The 21,393-nt window shown below is 41.4% G+C and overlaps 1 protein-coding gene across 1 annotated transcript; it reads left to right on the forward strand.

The window, feature by feature from the left end:
- The first annotated feature begins 2,677 nt into the window (after positions 1 to 2,677).
- Positions 2,678 to 6,968, forward strand: RAMAC (RNA guanine-7 methyltransferase activating subunit). The gene is made up of 3 exons (XM_069026011.1): positions 2,678 to 2,742; positions 4,059 to 4,233; positions 5,825 to 6,968. Exons 2-3 carry the CDS (start codon positions 4,067 to 4,069, stop codon positions 6,012 to 6,014), a joined length of 357 nt encoding a protein of 118 aa, XP_068882112.1. The 5' UTR covers positions 2,678 to 2,742; positions 4,059 to 4,066; the 3' UTR covers positions 6,015 to 6,968.
- The last annotated feature ends 14,425 nt before the right edge of the window (positions 6,969 to 21,393 follow it).

Consider the following 21,393-nt stretch of genomic DNA (forward strand, 5'->3'; position numbering starts at 1 on the left):
TTTTCAAATGAAAGTTGAGTATAATGAAAATACATGAGTCCAGAAGCTGGGGATGTAGGCAAAATATCAAATACAAAGTCCTGTGACAGAACAGCAAGAGTTATCAAGGCTAAATAGCTATAAAAACCACTGTCATTTTCCATTGTTTCAAAGCAAACAAGACTTAGCTAGTTTTAGCACATATTCCTTTGTTCAGCCAGGAAGATCCATTCTACAAAAGCTTAATTAATTTCCAATAGGCTACAAGGAAGAAGTCTTAGTTTAAAATTTAGAAGATAAGACTTAATCTAACAGCACGTTATTTAACATAATGAAATCCACAGGAAAAAAGCAAACCCTTCGAGGCCTTATCACACTGCAGTAGACTTCAGAGATGCTGATTATGAGATGGTGTTCACACAAAAACAACACATTAATTACTCAGAGAGCCTTGAAGTGAGCAGAAAGATTGCAAGAGTGGATTATCAATTTCTCTGTCTTGACAACACTTGGAGCTTGACCTTTTAAGTACTCAGGCACCTAGTCTGTAGGTATGTGCTATGTGAGGCATTTAGTGGGTGTTGAAAGGTCTACCCAGTGACAATACTAATTTTTGAGTGCCTTTATTCCTTTAAAAATCATCTGTCATTTGGGGTTTTTTATATGCAGTTTGAATTTCAGAATAACATCTATGAGAGACCTTAGGATATTGCCTGGATCATGATCTCCTTCTTGATGTTATAACCCAAAGCAGGCACAAAGACATGTAACGAAAAAGAACAAAAGCAAAAGCATAATGTATACATATATACTATATGTAATTGTTTGCCATTCCCTGCAAGTGTTTTTATATGCAAAATATGCTGATGAGAGCACCTTACCAAAACTGTAATTTCTGAAGGATAGTGCTTATAAGGATTACAGGGGCCCATGCCTTCAACAGAACTTATAATGTCTAAATTATGTACATGCTTAACTGTATGGATGACTTGAGTCTATAATTAAAAGTTTAATATTAAGTTTGATCTTTTAATGAAAACTGCCACCCATGAAACAGCAGACTAGAGCCTCAAAAATAAAGAAGTGTGTACCTTTTATTAAGAATCATCTCATTAACTTTATGCATGAAATCCTCTGTAGACACACCTGAAACTGCAATATCCAGTGATCAAAATGAAACATGTCTGGAGAATAAAATCCTACTTACTTCTGCCCATTACAAAAGGGCAGTCAGTAGGAGAGGGATTATATGGGAAAAACTTAAGTGAAAAGATACTATTTTTTAGCCTCAATGACAATTTGTTTGGCTTAGAACTAGCTAGCCAGGCTAAGGTGTTTGCATTATGCTGTTTGGATTGAGGTCATCATTTCCTATTCTGCAAGTGACAAACACACCTGCTGTAGGTCACACAGGAGAGCAGATTGTAATTATTGCTGTTTATATCAAACAAAGGGCACTTATTCTGTCCTAATATTTTTGGAGAATTGGATGCTGCTATTGCTGTTGCTGGGGTATTTTGCTTCAAGTGATCTACCTGATTATCAGTCTCTATGCTTTGCTAGTGCCTGCGAGCGATAGAATCTCTAGCAGAGCTTGTAAAAAACCATTGCTTTCTGAAAGGGTCCTATAAAAAACCCATTTCTTATACACAGCACAAGAGACCATTTAAAAAACATTGGCTTAAGTGTTGTGGAAATTAGTCAGCACTGCAAAGACATCGGCGCTGTGGGAACAAGGCAAACTGGAGACCAGGGACACCAACACCATTTCTGCTGCGGGAAGGTCTCGATGCCACCAGTCCTAACCTCACCCGTACCACAGGTGACAAGCCTGAAGTTCTGAGGCTCACACATGACTTCACCTGTTTTAAGGGTGACAAGACTGACCGCTATCTACAGCATCAGCTGGGAGCGCAAATGTGTTGCTGGAGCAGGCGCCTACACAGAATTATTTTGGTTTTCACGGAATTATTTACCTGCCAAAAAGCTTCACGTCATCTTACCTTCTTCACGTAGCAGTCAACACATCCCTAAGCTTTTTTATACCAGAAATACACTTAAATGGCATTACAGAGAGCCACAGGCGCCACGCTCACTTCACCTTTTTCATTTGCACCCTTCTGTTAAAACCCAGACGTTCCAGGCGTCGCCTCCCCAAAGCCCGCGTGGCAGCGAAGGGGGGCACCACACAGACCTCAATACGATCGCTGCCACCGCGCTTTGGACCCAACCCTAACCCGGGGGAATCGCTTGTTCCACCCCTGCCCACCCCGGTGTGCCGTGTCCCGCCCCGGTGTGCTCCGTCCTGCCCCGCTGTGCCCCGTCCCGCCCCGGTATCCCCTGTCCCGCCCCGCTGTCCCCTGTCCCGCCCCGCTGTCCCCCGTCCCGCCCCGCTATCCCCTGTCCCGCCCCGGTGTGCCCCGTCCCGCCCCGGTGTGCCCCGTCCCGCCCCGCTATGCCCCCTCCCGCCCCGCTATCCCCTGTCCTGCCCCGCTATCCCCTGTCCCGCCCCGCTGTGCCCCGTCCCGCCCCGGTGTGCCCCGTCCCGCCCCGCTGTGCCCCGTCCCGCCCCGCTATCCCCTGTCCCGCCCCGCTGTGCCCTGTCCCGCCCCGCTGTGCCCCGTCCCGCCCCGCTATCCCCCGTCCCGCCCCGCTGTGCCCCGTCCCGCCCCGCTGTGCCCCGTCCCGCCCCGGCGCGGGAAGCGGCGGGGCCCGGCCCGGAAGAGGCGGGATCGCAGCGGCGGCTCCGGCGGCTGAGGCGCGGTGAGGGGCGGCGGGGCGGCTGTGGGGGAGGGAGGGAGGAGGGCTGTGAGGGAGGAGGGAGCGGGAGCGACCCCCGCGGCCGCCCCTCAGCTCTGCCCGGCCCGCTGTGAGGGGAGAGGCCTCCGGCGGAGCCCTCCTGGGGGAGCCAGCCCCCTCCGTCGCTCCCTGCTTGGCCTTGGGTGCAGGACGGTGCCGGGTGTCCCCGGTCCCGGCCCCCGCGGGATGAATGTGATATAAACAGGACAGACCGTGAGGGGAGCAGCTCCAGCTGCTCAGGAGGAGCTGTAGCGGCGGGTCCCCAGGGCAGTGCTGCCCCCGCCGCCCTCACCCCGACTGCCCTAGACTTGAGGAGTAAAGTTCCTTGGAGATAGCTCGTAATAAAAACTAACGAGGTTAGCTCCGGGCAGAGGAAAGGAGGATGCATCCTGCAGGAATAACTCCTACACCTGCCTCAGGGAGGTGTGCGCTGCGTCATTGGCGGGGGGAAGGCTGCGCAGGGGCTCTGGAGGCAGCAGACACCGCCTGTCTGGGGCTGCTGAAGGGGAATTGGGGCCACAGGAGCACCGCACTCATTCCCCGGGAAAGGCCTTAGGCCCGGTCTGCTCATGGGTACAGCAGACAGAAGCCCCAAACTGGGCTTGGCCATTGAGGGTGTGTATTTTAGCTCTTGTGTTCCTGCCAGCAAATCTTTGGGAGACAGCAGAAGAGCTTATTCTGGAAGTCCAGAGCCAGACACCATAAATGCTGTAAATTACATGGGGCTTGTTAAAACACTGGGCTTAGAGCCTTTCTCAGTATTTACTATTAAGACCAGATTTTGCTGATGTAAAGTCCCAGATAACACCAACATCTGAATAGGAAATGCATATATACAAAAACAAGGAAACTAAAGCCTTAAACACAAATCCCATCAGACAGGCATACTGTGAGGTAATTTAGCATCCTCTTAGGTGGTGACCTTTCCCTGAATCAAGTTATTAACACATACGTTACTGTGAATAAATCTGTTTATTTTGCCTGTCTTGCTGGTTATGTGTATCTGTAGGCTTTGTGTGATCTTCTACCTTAGCAAACTTTTCAAGTTGACTGCAGGAACGTTTTTCCTGCTAAAAGTGGATCAGGAGTAGATGGGGAGCGTGTTCTGAAGTACTTTTTTCTGTGAGACATCTGTGTTGTCTTCCCAAAACCCAAGAGCTGTGTTAATCTGAGTGTAACTTTTCTTTGTCCTTCATTTTCACTATGTGGATTTTGGTGGCTATTACAATGACAGACTTCATACCTTGCTAAAGCCACTTTTGTTGTGTTTGTGTTTAAAGTTTTCAGAATGACTTCCTTGGCTGACATGCCCCCGAATTATGAAATGATGTTTGCTCATCGATTCACATCAGATGATGAAGAATACCAAGAATATCTAAAACGCCCTGCAGATCCCCCTCCTATAGTTGAAGAATGGAGAAACAGATCTGGTGGCAACCAGAGAAACAGAGATCGGTACTGATTTTTCTTTTTAATCGTGGTCATTTCACAAATACAGTTAAATGATCATTTATTTCAGAAGAAATATGGGAGTCTGTTCTGTTCATACAAGTTATTTCCTTGTTACCTCATAGGTAACTATGTTTAAGAGAAATATAGTCTTCTCTGAAAAGTAATGAGGTTTTACATTTTCTGTGTATTGAGTGGCAAAGTTTTTGCATTGTGTACAAAAGTGATAAATTACTTGCTTTTTAGTAAAGAATGAGCTGGAACCACTGAACCCATTGCCCTGGGGCTTGTTCCTGCTCACCCAGGACCATTTTTCCAGAGGGGAAAGATGAGATTTCTGCAAAACTAAGCACCCTGTCTTATGTTGGATGATAACTGGCAGGAAGGTGTGCAAAGGAACGAGCTAATAGTGTGATTATCTGCTCTAGCTGTCCAGAAAACATTTCATTTGTAAGCTAAATGTTTGCTGTACTTTTTAAGATTAGGCTGTATTTCTTTTATTCAGTAGAAGTGACTGTAAAATCAATCATCCAATCTGTCTGGCAAGTACAGTGTTACCTGCCAGAGCAAATGACTTTGAATTACTTCTTTAAGATGTAATTGCAGCTTTTTACTGAATTTTGGACAGATTTTTGAGTGACTGAAAAACAACAATTACAGCATACAGTACATTTGGGAATACTAACATCAGCCTTTAATATAAAGTAGTTAAACTCAGTCCAGCCAGGAATTGGAAAGACTCCTTAGCTAAATATCTAAATAGGATTTCTGCCTTATCTGAAGGAGGACAACATTCTAACTTCTTCTCACTTGAGAAGCTTGTCATTAAGTTAAACACAGGATCACAGAGTAAAAAAAGGTGACTGTTTAAGATGTTCTTAGAAACTCTGTGGCTCTTTGAACTGATGAACTCTTACACCTACACTATGGTCACAAAGTGAACTTTATGCAAATGTTGTTTGTCTACACCACACCATTCCCAAACAAAATGACTGACGCAGCTCAAGCGTTGATGGGAATTGAGATAGAGCTGAAAAGACAAACTTTAGATTGAACAATGGCTAAATGCCACTGATAAGGTACTGTGTCTTGAGTGTGGGAATCTGCAGGAGACTGTGGTAGCAGTATTTTAGTATGTGTTTTAGGGAATATACAAATTCCAGGACTCAGTGCTGTTAGGTGGCTGTAACTGTACCTAAGCCTGCTTTGCCAAAGCTTTCAACCACGAAGCCACTGGATGGGACCTGGCTTTGATGCACTACGGATGTGCCTTGGGGTTGTTTTTTAGATTTATGGTCTGTTGGAGTCTCTGTTCAAACTTCCAGCAGTTCACCTAATGCCTGGGAATGGTTTGTGTAAGGAAACAGACTGTCCTTCCTAGTTTAGCAACTAGTGTGTTGGGTGAGAAATTCATGAGTGATCTCAGATGACTGTAGATATGTTTTGATGAGTTTGTCATACAAACATACAAATATTTGAGTGTATTAAGAGTTACATGACGGTTTTCATGAAAACTGCTAAATACAACAATTCATTATCAATCATCTTTTTAGACTTGATAATTTATGTCAGAATTTGATATATCTCCTCACTGCAGGTTTCAAGATGGCAGATATTTTAGAGGGGACAGATACAACTGGCAAAGTGACTACAGATCTAATCAGAGGCCAGAAAGAGGTTGGGGTAACAACTACCAGCAGCACAGGCAAGGACAATCCTACTCATCCCACTACGGACAATATGGCTACAACTCCTACAACCCAGGGCCTCGTTACCATCCCTACTGACATCCTTGTGGGTTGAACGTCCAGTGATGCTATGTAACAAATTCAGTTAGCTTTTAGTTCTCTTATTTTTTCCACAGTTTTGTAGATAACTGAAGAATCAGTGTAAGAGTCCATTGCTGTTTTTCTGTAGTGTGAAATGAAAAAGAGAACTCCTTTTATGAATAATAAAAGCATATTATGTGGAGTTTGTTTAGAGTCTGTAGATTTTAGATTAAATTTCTATCTCATTCTTTTGTCTGAATATGTACTAGTACATGTCTTTTCTTCCATCACTGAGATTTCTCTCTGTTACATTTTAGAAACCAAAACAGGTGAGGGGAGGATAGCTGTGGTTTGTATGCAGCCTGTAGCAGTGGTGCATTGCCTTAAGACAGCTCTTTTTGAAAATAACATACTGTGTCTTTCCATGGAGAGAATTTCAGAATTCCTTAGTTTGGCTTTTGACAGTGAGAAAAGCTCAGTTTGGTTTGAATTTCAGATGCCTTAAAACTGAGAAGAGAAATCCTATTACTGAAATATTTTATGGGGTCGGCATGGTGTCTGTTGACTCAATGGCTTCAATGCATTTGCAGAGTTCCTTTTAAAAAGTGATCTAAAAGTTGGATAAAAAATAAGTAATTAGATATATATCTTCTTGTAGCAGTTCAGTGATACATAACTTTTACCTGAGAAGTAATATCAAACTTAGATTAATCTGTGTCATCTTCAAATAAATTTGGTGTGTGTGTAACAAATTTTGGAATTCCCATTTCAGTAAAGCTGTAAAACTTGGACGCTACTGTAGTTTGTATGAAATACTTTGTGCATGTTATAGAAGAAAAGAACTATGATCAGTACTGGTCTGTACTTTCTTCTGTGTGGCATAAACAGTGCAGAGTGTTACTCAGTTCTTAGAATTTAAGATTTATGGGTTTTTTTAAGTATTCACACAATAAAAACAGAGTGCACATGTAAGGATGTTTCTGAGTATTTCTGAAACCTGCTTTTGAGACATTCAGGATTGCAGCATTTTCTCGTCAGCCAACAGCTGAGCAAGGAGCTGGACTGACGGATAAGTGCTAGCACTGGACAGCTGTGGGCTTAAGTTAGCAGAATGGCCTACTCAACAGCAATCAGAAGGATGAGACACGCTGTAATTAATTAGAAGTCTGGAGTGTTAATCCACTATCTGCATTCTGCTCTAATAGGGTCAGAGTTCTCTGTTTACCCATTTACGTGATCAGCTAATTTGTATCAGGGGAGCAGTGCGTGTCTTTGTACTTGACATTTTCCTCAGCTGCTGTGCAGAAACAGGGCCCCATCCCTGCTGACTGCTGTAAAAGTCATGGCATTATGTGATAAGGAGCACAAATTAGTGCATCTTGATTTGAAGATAAAGTACAGAAGTCAAAAGCAGAGTCCCCCAGCTCATCAGATGCTTTTAAAAGCTAAAGGGTGTGTTTACACAGAAAGAGTCACTAGAGCTCTTACATAGGCTGTCATACACAAGTGTCTTCACTGACCTGCTAAGTACTTGTTTTCTGCTTTTCTTGTAATACTGTTAGCTCTGATACAGGTTTTAATATCCCACTCCCTGAAGTATTTGCCTCAAATTCAGTTAGAAATCTTTTCACAAGAGGTTTGTTTTTCCTCTAAGAAGTTCTACTGGATGAAATGCACTTCTTTGAATCCTCATTAATACAGTGGAGCCTTTACAAAGGGAGGTACAAGATCATACAAAGTTCTTACCTCTGCTCTGTGGAGAGCCTGCAAGTTGGTGCCCTTGGTGGAATTCCCTTTTAATGCAGAATCATGTGCAGAGTGCCAAACACCCCAGGCTCCTGCCTCCAAGGAGGGAGTGCATCTCTTCCTGCAAAGAGCCCGACACTGCCAGCTATGCCGCGGAAGTCAGGCTGTACCAGGATGTTCTTCTTCCTCACCATCTGGAGTAGCATCTCAGGTTGAAATGAAACGCAGCAGAAGGAACAGATCTGTTTCATCTGTTGCCTTTCCTCAAGCTCAATAACTATTTTATTATTTTGATTATCTTTCAGCTAGTGAATAGGGAGCCCTAGAAGGGTTTGGGTTGGAAGGGATCTCAAATATCATTTAGTTCCAACCCCCTGCCATACCTTCCACCAGGCCAGGTTGCTCAAAGCCCCATCCAGCCTGGCCTTGAACACTTCCAGGGATGGGGCATCCACAACTTCTCTGGGCAACCTGTGCCAGTGTCTCACCACCCTTGCAGGAAAGAATTTCTTCCTAATATCATCTAAAGCTGCCCTCTTTCAGTTTGAAGCCATTCCCCCTTGTCCTGTCACCACGTGTCCTTGTAAAGTCCCTCTACAGCTCTCCTGTAGCCCCTGTAGGTACTGGAAGGTGCTCTAAGGTCTCCCCAGGTTCTTCTCCAGCTCTTTCCATCTTCGTGACAGTGTTGTGAATCCCACTTCGCTGGCTGTGCAGCAAAGCATTCCAAAAAAAGGCCAGGTGGTGTAGTATGCCAGAAAATGGCAAATCCAATTTTCAGCATTGTGGGTGGACTGTAGAAGCAGATAGATCACGATGGTCTAGGTGGAAGCTATGAATTAGAATCACACATTTTATGGTCTCAGCTGTCTTACTTTGAGTCTCTTGACTGAGACCAGGAGAGAGACAGGCCAGTGCAGCTTCCCAGTTTGTGCTTTTATATTCATAATTCCCACATGCCTCACCAGTAGAGCTCTCAATTCAACTTTAAGGGCTTGTATTATTTACAAAACTTTTCCTTAGAACAATTATGGCAAAAGTTTAATTTGAGGAGGTGGGGGGAGAGGAACACATTGCTAAATAAATGCACGCCTTGCACCAGACAGAAAAATACATAAAATCCAAAATATATTACCTCAGTTCCCATTTAGATGAATTAGTATTTATGATAAAGTCCAGTTTACCATCTCTTTCAAGCTAAATAAAACCAGCTAAGTATTGCCTGCAATTACAGTTTGTGCATTACACTGTGTTACAGATGATAAAACTGAAGCTGGGCAACTTCAATATTTGCAACTTCAGACACTATAGAAATTGTTTGCTTTAACTGTGCTGGAGATTGCAGGGTAAACATTAAAATTCAGTGTCTGGAATCTGACTTTAAGAGATTTCTTCCATCTGACATTTGCTCAGACATCATAATTACCATGAATAAAACAAAGATAAGTGTTATGTATTAAAAAATGACTGCCACGTTACCCAGAGTGTGAATGCAAAGTTCTGAATAGGGCTTTGCAGCAGTTCTAAATCCATTCCTGAAGGCATATAACAATTTTGCATGGACTGTTAATTGATACTGAAGAATAATCATGCTAAATTACAGGTACTATGGCAAATAGCTAAGAAAAATCAATAGCTTTTGTACAATTTCTTAACTAGCATTTTAAAAAATGCTTAAAGGCTTTCAAATCACAGCTAAGCCCCTAGAAACTTGAATGCAAAAGAATGTGCACAGTAAAAAAAAAAATCTTACTGTGATTTGTGAGATCCAGTCTTACAAGTTTTCACTGCTATTCAACCTCTATTTCATTCTGTCTGTGCAGCTGGGAACAAAAATGTGCAGATGTGCTTTGAAAGGTTAGTTAGAAGCTGAACTACTTTCAAGAAGCTCTCTAGTAGAGACTGCAGACCAGGCAGACAAATGTCATTTCAGATATAAATATAATCAACATTCAACTCCTTGAACAAGAAAGATACTTAATCTACTGTTTAAATATATTTTAATATATTGCAGCAGTTATATATTTGAATATATTTAAACTCATACTATTAATTTGCTAATAAGTATTCTGCTTAACCAAGAAACATGTCCACATTTGCTTCTTATACTGAGATGTTGGAAAGGAAAAGCTTTTTGTATCAAATTAAAAAGAAGGTTTTCTCTGTCACCATCCCTATTCCTTAAGTAAAACAAAAATCTCCGAATTACACAACTCTGGGGAATTTTTCTGGCTGGTCCAACTGTGCTGTCACACCTTCTCTAATGCTGACAAACAAGAGGAGTATGAACATGAAGCAAGAAGGAAGGGAAAACAGGACTGCACCTTACAGCAGCTACTGACCACCTTAGGAGCAATTTGGCAAAACTGCATTTCCTTTGCCTTTCACTTGCCAATCAGGAAAAATTGCTATAATCTGTCTCCTTGTCCCTGAAGGTTAGAAGAGAGCTACATAACCCTGCTTGAACTATGCACAGTGCTGATACTCTCATGCCCAGAAGCTGAGCAAGATTATAGGGCAGATCAGGTTTCCCTGAAAGCACCTAGGAAAAATTCAGCCTGTTTCAAAACACACAGAGGGAAATCCAGAGATCAAAACTGAGTCCAGCAGCTCCAGCACTGCCAGGAGAGTCGATGGCAACCATGCTGTGGTGGTGCACAATGATCTTGCCTCTCAAGAGGCTTATTTTTTCATTAGGCTCTGCAGGCTGGAATGTATTTTTGTGTTTACCATGGCCTATATTTTTCTTCAGAAAGCCTGGACTGCGCTTAGTGGTTGTCAGTCCTCATTTGCTTGTGTGAAAGAGCGATGCCAAAGTGTTATTTCTGTGCAGCTCGCCCCTGACTAAGTACCCTGCCCTGTTAAAATGCATATTTCTTACAAGAGATGGTGGAAGTTGCTAATACCTACCTTTTACTCCAAGTCTGATAAACACACAACAGGATAAATCATATCACCATCCTCAATGCATAACTTCCATGTTATTTTTGACTAGCATGAAAACAAATGAATGTTGTCTTTATCCTAACACAGAGATGCCTTTTTTTAAAATCAAATCATACTTCAGCAGCTGGCTTTTCCCCCCCAAGTATGGGTTCCCTTTTATTTTGGGGGTTGCTGTTGTATACTGTAGAATTCAAACTTTGCTTCATTAATAAAAGATGTCTCAATAACAAGGATCAAAACTGATTCTGCTCATTGTTTGAAGAAAAAACCTTATCTATTCAAGAAATGAGCTAAAGTCATGAAAATAACTTAGTTATTTGTTATAGAACTACAAAAATAATTAATGCTCAATCTCATCCATGAAAAAAACAATCTTCAAGGATTCAAGCAGAACCTTCAAACTGAAACATGTTACAAAGAATGATTAAGACACTAAGCTTTTTCAATGCTCTTATTCTGTGTGAGGAAAGACAATATGGTATTTAAATATCCACATAAATCAAATACTTAAGATTATAATCAGTACTGCTGAGGTAAAAGTTAAAAGCCCAACTATATTTTAAGACATTTCACACAGCTTTTGGCCAGGTTTAGCATGATCAGAAAGTGGATCCTTTTTGTCCAAAGTCATGTCTGAGGTTTGTTTCTGAAGAAATGCTTGAAACGACACATTTTTCTATTGAAAATGTGCTCAAGAAAAATAAAATTACAGTAATAATTGCCAAAAGCAACCAGCCTCAAATGATTACATATTCTTTTTACGTAACAAGAAAATTATTTTTTCCACAGCAAAGGCCTGGTTTTCAGTCCTCATATCATCTTGATTTATGAAGGCCACTGAGACCTAAACCAAAGCACATTGAAGAATACTGCTTCAGTGGTTTTAATGGTATGAGCATTTAAATACAGCATACAAAACCCCTGGAGCTTAGATGAGTTTAGTGCAGGAGCTCTGTGGGGACACACATTCTTCTCAGATCGAGTTCATCTTACTCATTTGCAAGCCACACACTTGAAACACCCGCTCTGAAGTGAGCTGAGGGAGCATCAAGCCTGGGGAGCACATATGTTCCTCTAAACCCCAGCTGAACTCCTGTAAGAATGTAAAGGAGCTTTACCTTAAATTGCCAACATGGGCAAATCCTATTTCTCCAGCCCTGTGGCTCAGAGGATACTTCCATCAGAAGGATTTTTTTTTTTTGGTATGTTCTAAGAGAAAATGGGAGTGGAGGGATGGTGTTAGAGCACTGGCAATGAGGGCAGGGAACATGGCTGAGCTAAAGGATTCTTTCATGGCTGTTTCCCCATGTATCCTGCAAAGGACAGTAAGGAGTGTTGAGATTTGACTGCTGGTCATCAAGTGACTTTATGGCCACATCACAGCCTGAGGGGAGGGAAACAAAAAAAATGAAAAACAAAAACCAACCAAACAAAAAAACCACCAACAAAACAAAACAAAACAAAATTTCTTCCTCCACAGACTCCAGGGACCTCCCCATCACAGAACAAGCTGGCAAAATACAGAATCTGGACACAGTTAAGCAGCTGGCTTATTACACTGGCACAGTTTAAGTCCTTAAGTAAGGTGGACAGATCCAAGGGACAATGAACAAATCACTGTTTATTACATATGCTGCAGTCTGGGTAAATCCAATTGAAGAACCTCTTTAGACCCCACCAGTAGGATTTCAGGTTTTAGAGACAAAATGGATTTAGTGCTAGATAATAAAAGCTAAACCTAATCTTACTTCTCTGCACACCTGCATTAAACATATTCTCACTACTGACCTAGAAATGCTTTTTAAATCTGATACTGTTTTCACTCTTGCCTTCCTATCACTACCCAGGCACCAGGCCAGTTATTTCAGATATAGCTGTTTTACTAGCTTCTCATATCTGAGCACTTCTGAAGACAAGAACTCTTAAAGCTACTTTAAAATTCTAAAAAGACAATTTTGCCACAGTTCCAGTCATTCTTCCAGAACTAAAAAGAAAGTGAAAAGGATGTTTTCAAAAATAGAACCAGACATGCGTGTTACATGCTCAGCTACAAATCACATTTAACGCTTTTGTGTCTCAGCTTCCAACTGTGGTTCTCTGCCCTGTTTTCCTCTTCTGTGCTCTGCATTTTGGCTACAAAACCTACCAGGCAGCAGCTACTCCATATAAAACGTAGGTATGGTATATAAATCTCAGCTGGGGTCTTTATGTCCCAACACAATGAATTAGAAACAATCTGGTGAGCAAATTAATTTATTTGTTGAATTTAAAATATTTTTTAACTAAACCCAAAGATACTATGAAGGCAGTGACTTGTTTTAAACAGTGTCTTTATGTCACTCCATAGTTATAGAGTGTATATATATGTATATACGGGATTCTGTAGCCTAGAAAGCTCTCAAAGCTAGACCTGCAGTAAACACTATGTGATTCTAATCCTAGGGGCACAGTAGAAAAAGCCTTAAAAAATTTAAGCAGCATAAATACAGCCTCATCATAACTAAGAAGTGTGGGTACTCCAACTTGATAGTTAACACTGAATTATATAGAGGTGAATTAAAAACGAGGGGGCAATCTACTCAAACCAGATTCCACATCAATAAAGCTTGTGACAATTACTGTATTGAATGTGCTATTAATGTATATTTCATTGATTTTATAAACATTCTCATACACATCATACAGTCACAGCAAGGGTGAGCAAAATTCCAGACTTAGAAGTAGTACAGTGCTTGCTTTTTTTTAAAAAATCCAAGTAGATGCAAAAATGTTGATACAAACAACTAAAATTACATAGTTAAACATCTGAGTTTCAAAAAACATAAAAGGTAAAGTTGTTCTTTGCACCTACAGGAAAAGAAAAGAAAATACAGTGGTGAAGGGAGGAATGGATGAGTCAGCTATGATGGAAGAGGGGATGTACTGGTGAAGGAAAAGAGTGATAGATCTGCCATTGCAACAAAAGCCTCTTATCAGAAATAAAGTCTTATTCTAGAAGAGCCTACTGAAAGGTCAGTGTCCTTAGTAGCTGAGAAGATGAAATCATATAACTGAAGGTTAATTAAAAATCTATTTAAAAGACATTTGTAATTGATGAGAACTGGAGGACAAAGATGGCATCACAGACCATTGGCAAGAGAATTCCTCCATATGGCATCTATTTCTCATTAATTCTCTGGGGGAGGATCCTAGACATCCCAGCAGGTCCTGTCGTGTCTTTGGATTCAAAGCTGTCCACGCACTCAGCTGCTCTCTGGCTGAACTCCACTTTTGCTGCACATAATGCACACAGCAGTGCCAGGAACATGGGCTGATGAACAGCTTCTGTCTCCTTCAATCACACCTCCCATACCACGTTTGGAAGGTGGAAACCTGTCCCTAACCACGCCACCCAAGACATGGCTCAGAAAATATTCTCAGATTCTTCACATTTTCTGCTACTAGTATAGAAACTTTCAGGATTCCCTCTGAAAGCTATTCTTTGAAGCCCTGGGGCTCATTGCCAATTCCTTCTCTCAACAACAGCTTAAGCCTGAGAGCTCTTCACCCACTACACTGTTTATCATCAGCTATGGATTGGTTATTTTGGGACAGCTTCATTGTGGAACAGTGTGTGGCGGTGACTTTGTAGTATTTTTGTCTGCACCACTTGGGATAAAAGCAGCCTATCTAAAGATCCCAGCTGAGTTCAGGATCCTTACAGCCCCTACCATTAAAATCTCTATGGAGCACCCCTACTATTGCTTGCAAGAGACAAGAGGAGTTTAATATGACAACCTCAGTAAATGACACAAGAGTGCCTCAGTTTCAAAAGCTGAGAGGAGGTTATTAAACAAAAGAAAATTACTGTAGGTAATAAAAATCACTGACACCTCACTGGGAGTTGCCTGGTTTAATACAGACAGGGTGGAGAACACCACAGACTTCAGAAAGAAAAGGGTCCAAAGAGCAGAACTGATTCAAATTCCTATGGATTAAGCAGCTAAACAAACCCCATTTTCTTCTATGAGCATAACAGATATAAATATATAGGAGCAGTCAGTCCACTGCAGCATGCTGAGAACCTAAACAAATGTTACAATGCATGAAGGATCTCGTGTGTGTAACATCTGCACCACAGCCGGGGTGGGGAAGTGCCACGCTGGGGCTGCTGCTTCCGCGGCCCCCGATGCCCCGTGCGGCCCCGTGCCACTGCCAGCCTGCAGGCAGAGCTGCACCGTGCACAGTCTGGTAGCAGGGCTGATTATCTGCCAGCAGCTGATAAACTGCACATTCCCATGCAGTAACAGCACGGCCTTCTGTTTTAACTAGCAAAACACTACAGCAGAATCACTTAGCTGTAGTTATGATTTTATTTAATTCATTAAATTGTTTACTCTGTGTCCACATCTTACTCCATTTCCAAGTCAAATTAACACATCACTTCAGATTAGGATAAGCAATACATCCTGAATACTGATACAGGCCAGAATGTGATTATACTAAACTCAGTTTATAAATCTTCTTCATTGACTCTTTATCAGGAAAGTTCGCTATACACAAAAGTAAATAAAGGAATAAACCAAAGATCATATACTTAAGAAACAATTAAAATGGGTATTTTAAATCACATTTGTCACTTTCTAAAGAGCTTTCAAATTTATATGACTTTAAATAATAATGATTTTGACAAAAAACATTTTTCCTCTGTGAAAGGTATTAACAGGAAATTGAAAAGCTCAAGGAAAATGAAGTTCCATTTTTAACATTTGTAATGAGCCTACTCTGACTGTGCAGTGGGAGAGGTATTTAGCATGCATAGCCTGTCCTCCTCCTTGGATGCTGTCTTCCAGTTTGGACTGGAAGCACTGTGTGTTAGAGGATCATTAGCCAGGGTCATGTACATCATCTCTCCTCACAAATGAACACTGTCAACACTGCAACAGCCACAGAGACACTGTGCAATCAGGGCCCAATGTACACATTGTGGCTCACACATGACAAAGCAGACAGACTGAACTGCACAAAAGAAATCTGTTTTTCCCTAAAACACACCCATCCCAAAGCAAGGGCCAAGGCAATGGCCTCATTGCTGCAAGGCTCCTTGGAGCTGCTCTATCCCACATGCAAAGCACAGACCTACACAGACACCTCTGGCCATGACAGATCCTGCCACCAAGTGTTACCACGAAATTCTATTACCTGGCTTCCAGATGGACAGTGTTCTTATCCCTTGGATTACACAAAGTTTCAAGCACGTGACAGGAGCTTTATGCTGTGAACACATAACGAAAGAAGACTGGAGAAAAATACCACCTTACACTGCCTTGTAGAGCAGCCAGATTGCATGGTGAGAGGTACAGAGGTATATGGAAGAATTGCTTTATTCACACTTATATTCCTGTCTCTGGGCTCTAAATGCAGTATCTCGGATTATCTCTACTACTGCACGGCTAAAATTACAGGAAACTAATTACTGAAACTGAATTAATTTCTGCTTAGTTTTTCCCACACAAACCTGTCTTTTACATGGCACTCTTGACCCCTAGCATTTCAGAAATCATTTTAAGTTCCTCTTTTTGCCATAAAAGAGAGGAATGCAATGCAGTACTGAAGAAAACTGAGCAAGATTTTCTTCTCCTTCCAGGAGTCTCATGATCCACTCTTCAATCTTTTTCCATTACTATTTAATGGTATTATAATTACTGTTAGTCTCCAGTGTTCAGAATAATCACAAAACAAATACAACCTTGATTATACTCATATTATTATTTGTATTACAGGGGCAACAAGAGATTTTGAGCTTTACCAAAGGAACAGAGGAATATGCATCTCCAAGAACCCCCCCCCGCAAATCTAGAATGAGAATTTGTAAGTTATTATAAACAGAAAAGACTGGAGAAAAGGGGCAAAACCCAGAGGTTTCTATACCTTGTTTATATGCTCTTATTTTCTTACCTAGAAGTCTGACATTTTTCTTTTGAAAAGATTCTGTCCTTCATGAAAATGGACACATAAGGCATATAGGATAATCAGCAGTCCTACTCTCTACAATTGGCTCAAACCTCATTGTTTAGGACAAGTTCTTCTCTAAAACCCTTAAATATAGTTATCTCCTCTGCTGCCAATCCAACGTTCGTGACAGTCTTGATGGCTTATTCTCTGCTGCCAAACCTGCCTCCAGTCACACTTTTTTGTTGCAACTAAGAAGTCGCAGATTTATTTATCCTCTGAAACTGTGGGCTGTATTTATCCTCTAAAATTGAACAAGCATGTAGCATTAGACCAAAGGCTCCTTTGTGGAGAAAGCACATAATCTGGAAGACAGGCAGATGGGTGTCTCTTTGGCTTGATGCTGTTCACAGACAGCAGAGCAAAGGAAAATTAAGTGTTTGATTCACTCTCTCACATACTACACTATCAAGTGAGTCAGTTAATCAGAAAACCTGATTTAACCATTCTCAAGTGATTTCACTTAAACCATGAAGTGTCATCCTCTTTTGCTATTTGCACTTTTTCCAACAGTGACAATCCACACAGCAGAAGGGCTAGGTCTGAAATTCAGAAATCAAAGGTGCCAATGATGGGCATGAATTTCTCCAAGTTCAAATTTATCTTTAATTAGCATCTTAGCACTTCCTTTTCTGACACAGAAGAGCGTGTCTCATATTTAGAAACATTTTTAATACAGTCCAGAGCTCTCTTCTCCTGCAGAACCAGCTCACCATATCCTCTAACCTGACTGAGCACTTCTGGCAGCAGCTCCTCCTGGTGCAAAAGGTTGGAGGCTGGGCTCCCAGGGCTGCCAATTCAGCGTCAGGTGAACCTGTGGGAGACCTCACAACAATTTGGACAAAGCTCTGCAGACAAGACCCAGGAGCTGCAGTTGGCCTACCCTGGAGATGTGCCAGCCCCTCACAGCAATTACAAAGTGTTAGCCCTGCCTTGCTGTGAGGGGTAATAGTTCAGCCACCAACACAAAAAAATATTGGCAAGATGTAGCTGCCTTTGTAGAATCAATTTACTTAAATAAGATGGGAAGGCAGAATAGATGAACTACTTATGAGCAGTTCACCAACTTTTTCATCTGAATTTGTATTTTAACCCATACAACTCTCAACAACAACCACATCAATAGATGCTCTTTTTAAACCACACATCAGTGGCCCTCACATGAACCTGTAATTTCAGAAGATGAATCTTTCCTGTTTGAAAATTTCAGATTGGCAGGATTCAGGAGTCACACTAAGAGGGCCATAGGTAATATCCTTTTTCCACCTAGATTCCCAGATTGCCAGTAAGAAATAACTGTGAAACTCCTATTGCAAATTATTAGATTTATAGTCTTTGAAAACCTGACAGGTTTTTTTCCCCATTCTGACTTGAGTGCTGAACAGCAGAAGAGGTGCTATAAAACATCTAGAGTCTATTATGCCCTTTATTCTGTGTATCTTCCTTCCCAGCAGGGTTTAGAAGGACATGCAGAACAAGCCTGCAAAGCCCATAAGCCAAGCAAAATTGCTCCTAGCCCAATAAATTAACCTTTGATTAACAAAATTATTCCATTCCTTCCTCTCATGTTTTATTTTCTTTATTTTTTGATTTGAGAAGTTAACATGTTATGCAAACCCAGGCATCAAACAAACAAGGTCTGTTTCTTCACAGAGTCTCATCAAGGTAACATTGGATAATCACAGGGCAAAGCCAGAAACCCAGCCTGAAAATAGCTAAGTCCTTAAAATGAGCTAACAGGAATTGCTTATTTTAAGTTTGGAAGTCCAAGCATGTAAAACCTGGAGCACTGCTCTAAATTCCTCCCCAGGCAAAAAGACCAAGTTGGTTCACTGAAGTGAGCAGGAATTATATGCAGCTGAGAAACCAAAGGTTTTCTACAGGTTTCCTGTGGAGGCCTACCTTACAGCAAGATCAGCAAACAAAAATATTTTCAAATTCAGATTTGCAAGGGCAGCCCCCTAAAGCTGGCAGAACAGCTTATGGCAAGCTCTGGTATTACACATTCTTTTTGTCTTTAAGTGCACAAAATGTATATCAACACCTCCTCTGGCAGGCTCACTTTACTTGTTTTTGCATATTTAGGATTTATATACTTTTCAGACTACTGAAAGTAGTGTTTAATTAGATCTTAAACCTTCTCTGCTTTTACACACACAGGTACTCGACTACTGAAAGACAGGCCTTGCCTCATATCCACAATTTAACAACAGCTATTGTCAAATTAATGTTTTCAGATGTTCTATTTTCACATTTATCTTCTGCCAGAAATATTGCCTGGAATGGTATAAAATAAAGAAAAAAATTTATTCTGGCTGGTATGTGACAGCAATCACAGTAACCAGAAGTCATAGACTGAGAACATCATTATAAGCTGATCATCTTTTAAAAATATTTAACAAAAAGCTCCTGGGTCTGCTTTAGCAGCTGAACCTGAACTCAGTGAGGAAGTGACTGAAGGGAATCAGACATTCTCATTAAGTGAAATTAGCCAAGTGCAATTAGCCTGGCTGGTTCCCTCTATGTATTAGCATTTATATTCAGTCAGTGATGAGCCTAATCAGGTTTTTCGAACAAAAAGGAAAAATCTCGTCAAACCCCATAAACCTATCAGGTTTATTAGTAACAGTTTGCACTTCCATTGTAAAATGGCAGTTAAGAAACTGAAGAAAATTGTCTGTTCAGAAGTGTATCTGAGTAGCTACCAGCAATCTTTCCTCATGGCAGGAACATGACCTCACCTAGTGCTGGCTGATTGCTGCCAGATTTACTGGAGACAAAAGGAGACATTTCATTAAAGGGCAAATGCCAGGAGGCTACAAAGAGCTGCCACAGGGCCTCACTGGAAGGGACAGGCTTGGACTCTGATTGCAAAGATTGTATCACAAGGTCTTTTCCCTCCTTCCACAATGAATGCATCTCTAAGGGCTGTCAGGCTCAAAAAACAGAAAAAGAAATGTGGTGGCATGTAAGGAGATAAGTGTCAGCAACAATGCTGATGTGACAAATAAAGTGCAGAAACAGCCCCAGAGAGCCTGGTCCTGCTGGAGGGCACTTACCTGGAACAGCAGGAGCAGAACTGAAGGTGAGAGGCAGCAAGAGAGCCCAGATGTGGTAGGAAGGTGGCTGCTGGGGCTGAGCATGTGTGCTGATACCTCCATCAAATGTAACCCCACAGACCTTCTGAACATCAGAAAGGAAGCAAAAAACCTTCATAGATTTTAAGACAAACTATGGAAAGTAGCACTGGTGGAAATAAAAGGGTTCCACACAAATAGCTTGTTTTATAAAATTCAACTTGGCAATGCCCCTGTCAGACAGCTGGGCACAAAGTATGTCCTAACGCATGTTGAGAGCTTTGAAATTTGTTATAAATTATGCTTCAGTGCATCCTGGTTTGCAAAGCACTATAGCAACAAAATCTGGCCAAAGGAACAGCATTGCTGCAGCCCTTCCCACGTGCACTGCACACCTACTAGGTATTAGAAAAAAAACAACTTAATTACAATCACCCCAGAACCATAGTTTGTAACCCCAGCTATTCTCTTAAGGCAGACAACTGCTTTATCTGAGCAGCAGGAAATGAGGCTTTGACCCTCTGTTGTTTGTTCTTTTTTCCTTGGGTCCACAGCTAACTGCTCTCTTTACAGCACGTTTCTATAGTGACCAACTGCTGAACTGATACTCAATATATTTCCCTTTTCACCTGCCATACTTCAGATTTGGAAACTCAGAATGTTATTTAAACAATATTCCAAAAACTTACCCTCAGGCTGTAGTAAGATGGCACAGTGGATACTTCATCACTCTAACTTCCCCAGCTCTTGAAAGAACAAATAAATGCAGCATTTATAGATCAAAGAAAATTTATCACAGCTCAGTAACAGTTACTTGAGAAGCCAATAAACAAGGGACCAGGAAGAAATGAACTCCCAGTATCTCAGAGAAGTACCAGACCCCTCCTTTCAGGCAAGCATTTCATTTCTTCAGCAGCTTTTTGGCTGTTTATTGTGCCTCAGTTGTATGAAGAGCACTTTGCCCCAAATGCAGCCCCTTCCTAGAGAGTAACAACCAGGACAGGTTTTACAGGAGGATAAAGCACTTGTGTTCCCCAAAGGAGACAGGGCAGCCCATTTTAAAACAGTCAATATCACAATGAATCATCCTCCCAAGGGAAGGACTAAAAACATTAAGAGTGGAATACAGTAGGTAGAAGTAATGAAGAAAAAATTTTAAAAACTCAGCCAGTTCAAGGTTTACACAAGCAAATAAACATTATAAGAGGGGAAACAAGAACGAGATGTGAAGAACTGAGCAGGAAAATCAGGTGTACCTATCTTCCTGGAAGCAGGAAGACATTAAACTGTGCTTTCTGCTAAATTGCTGCTGCCAGTTCTTGACAAAGTCGTCAATTATCCAGGATTATTTAGACTGATGATACCTGAAAAAACGAGGATTTAGAAACACTTGGGACTAAAAGGAGGGATAGGAATGCGCTGCAGATGATAAATGGAGTGGATTGAAAGAAAAAGAGCAAAGAGGCCAGTTTCAGAGGGTATAATTAAATATCCTTAATTAGCATATTACACTACTACAATGAAACCTACATCCAAAGCTGGATTTTAGAAAATAAATGTAACTGAGTGGATGAAAGACTAAGACCCTTCCATGCCATAAAACTGGCACAGAATTTATTCAGATAACTTCTATTTTGCTA

The sequence above is a fragment of the Aphelocoma coerulescens genome, chromosome 10 (genome assembly GCF_041296385.1).
Source record: "Aphelocoma coerulescens isolate FSJ_1873_10779 chromosome 10, UR_Acoe_1.0, whole genome shotgun sequence".
Classification (NCBI taxonomy): domain Eukaryota; kingdom Metazoa; phylum Chordata; class Aves; order Passeriformes; family Corvidae; genus Aphelocoma; species Aphelocoma coerulescens.

Bases quoted from the DNA above. Each gene is read 5' to 3' on its own strand.
- RAMAC (XM_069026011.1), top strand. From the start codon at position 4,067: ATGACTTCCTTGGCTGACATGCCCCCGAATTATGAAATGATGTTTGCT. The intron at 4,234-5,824 runs GTACTGATTTTT...TCCTCACTGCAG, and splicing joins AACCAGAGAAACAGAGATCG to GTTTCAAGATGGCAGATATT.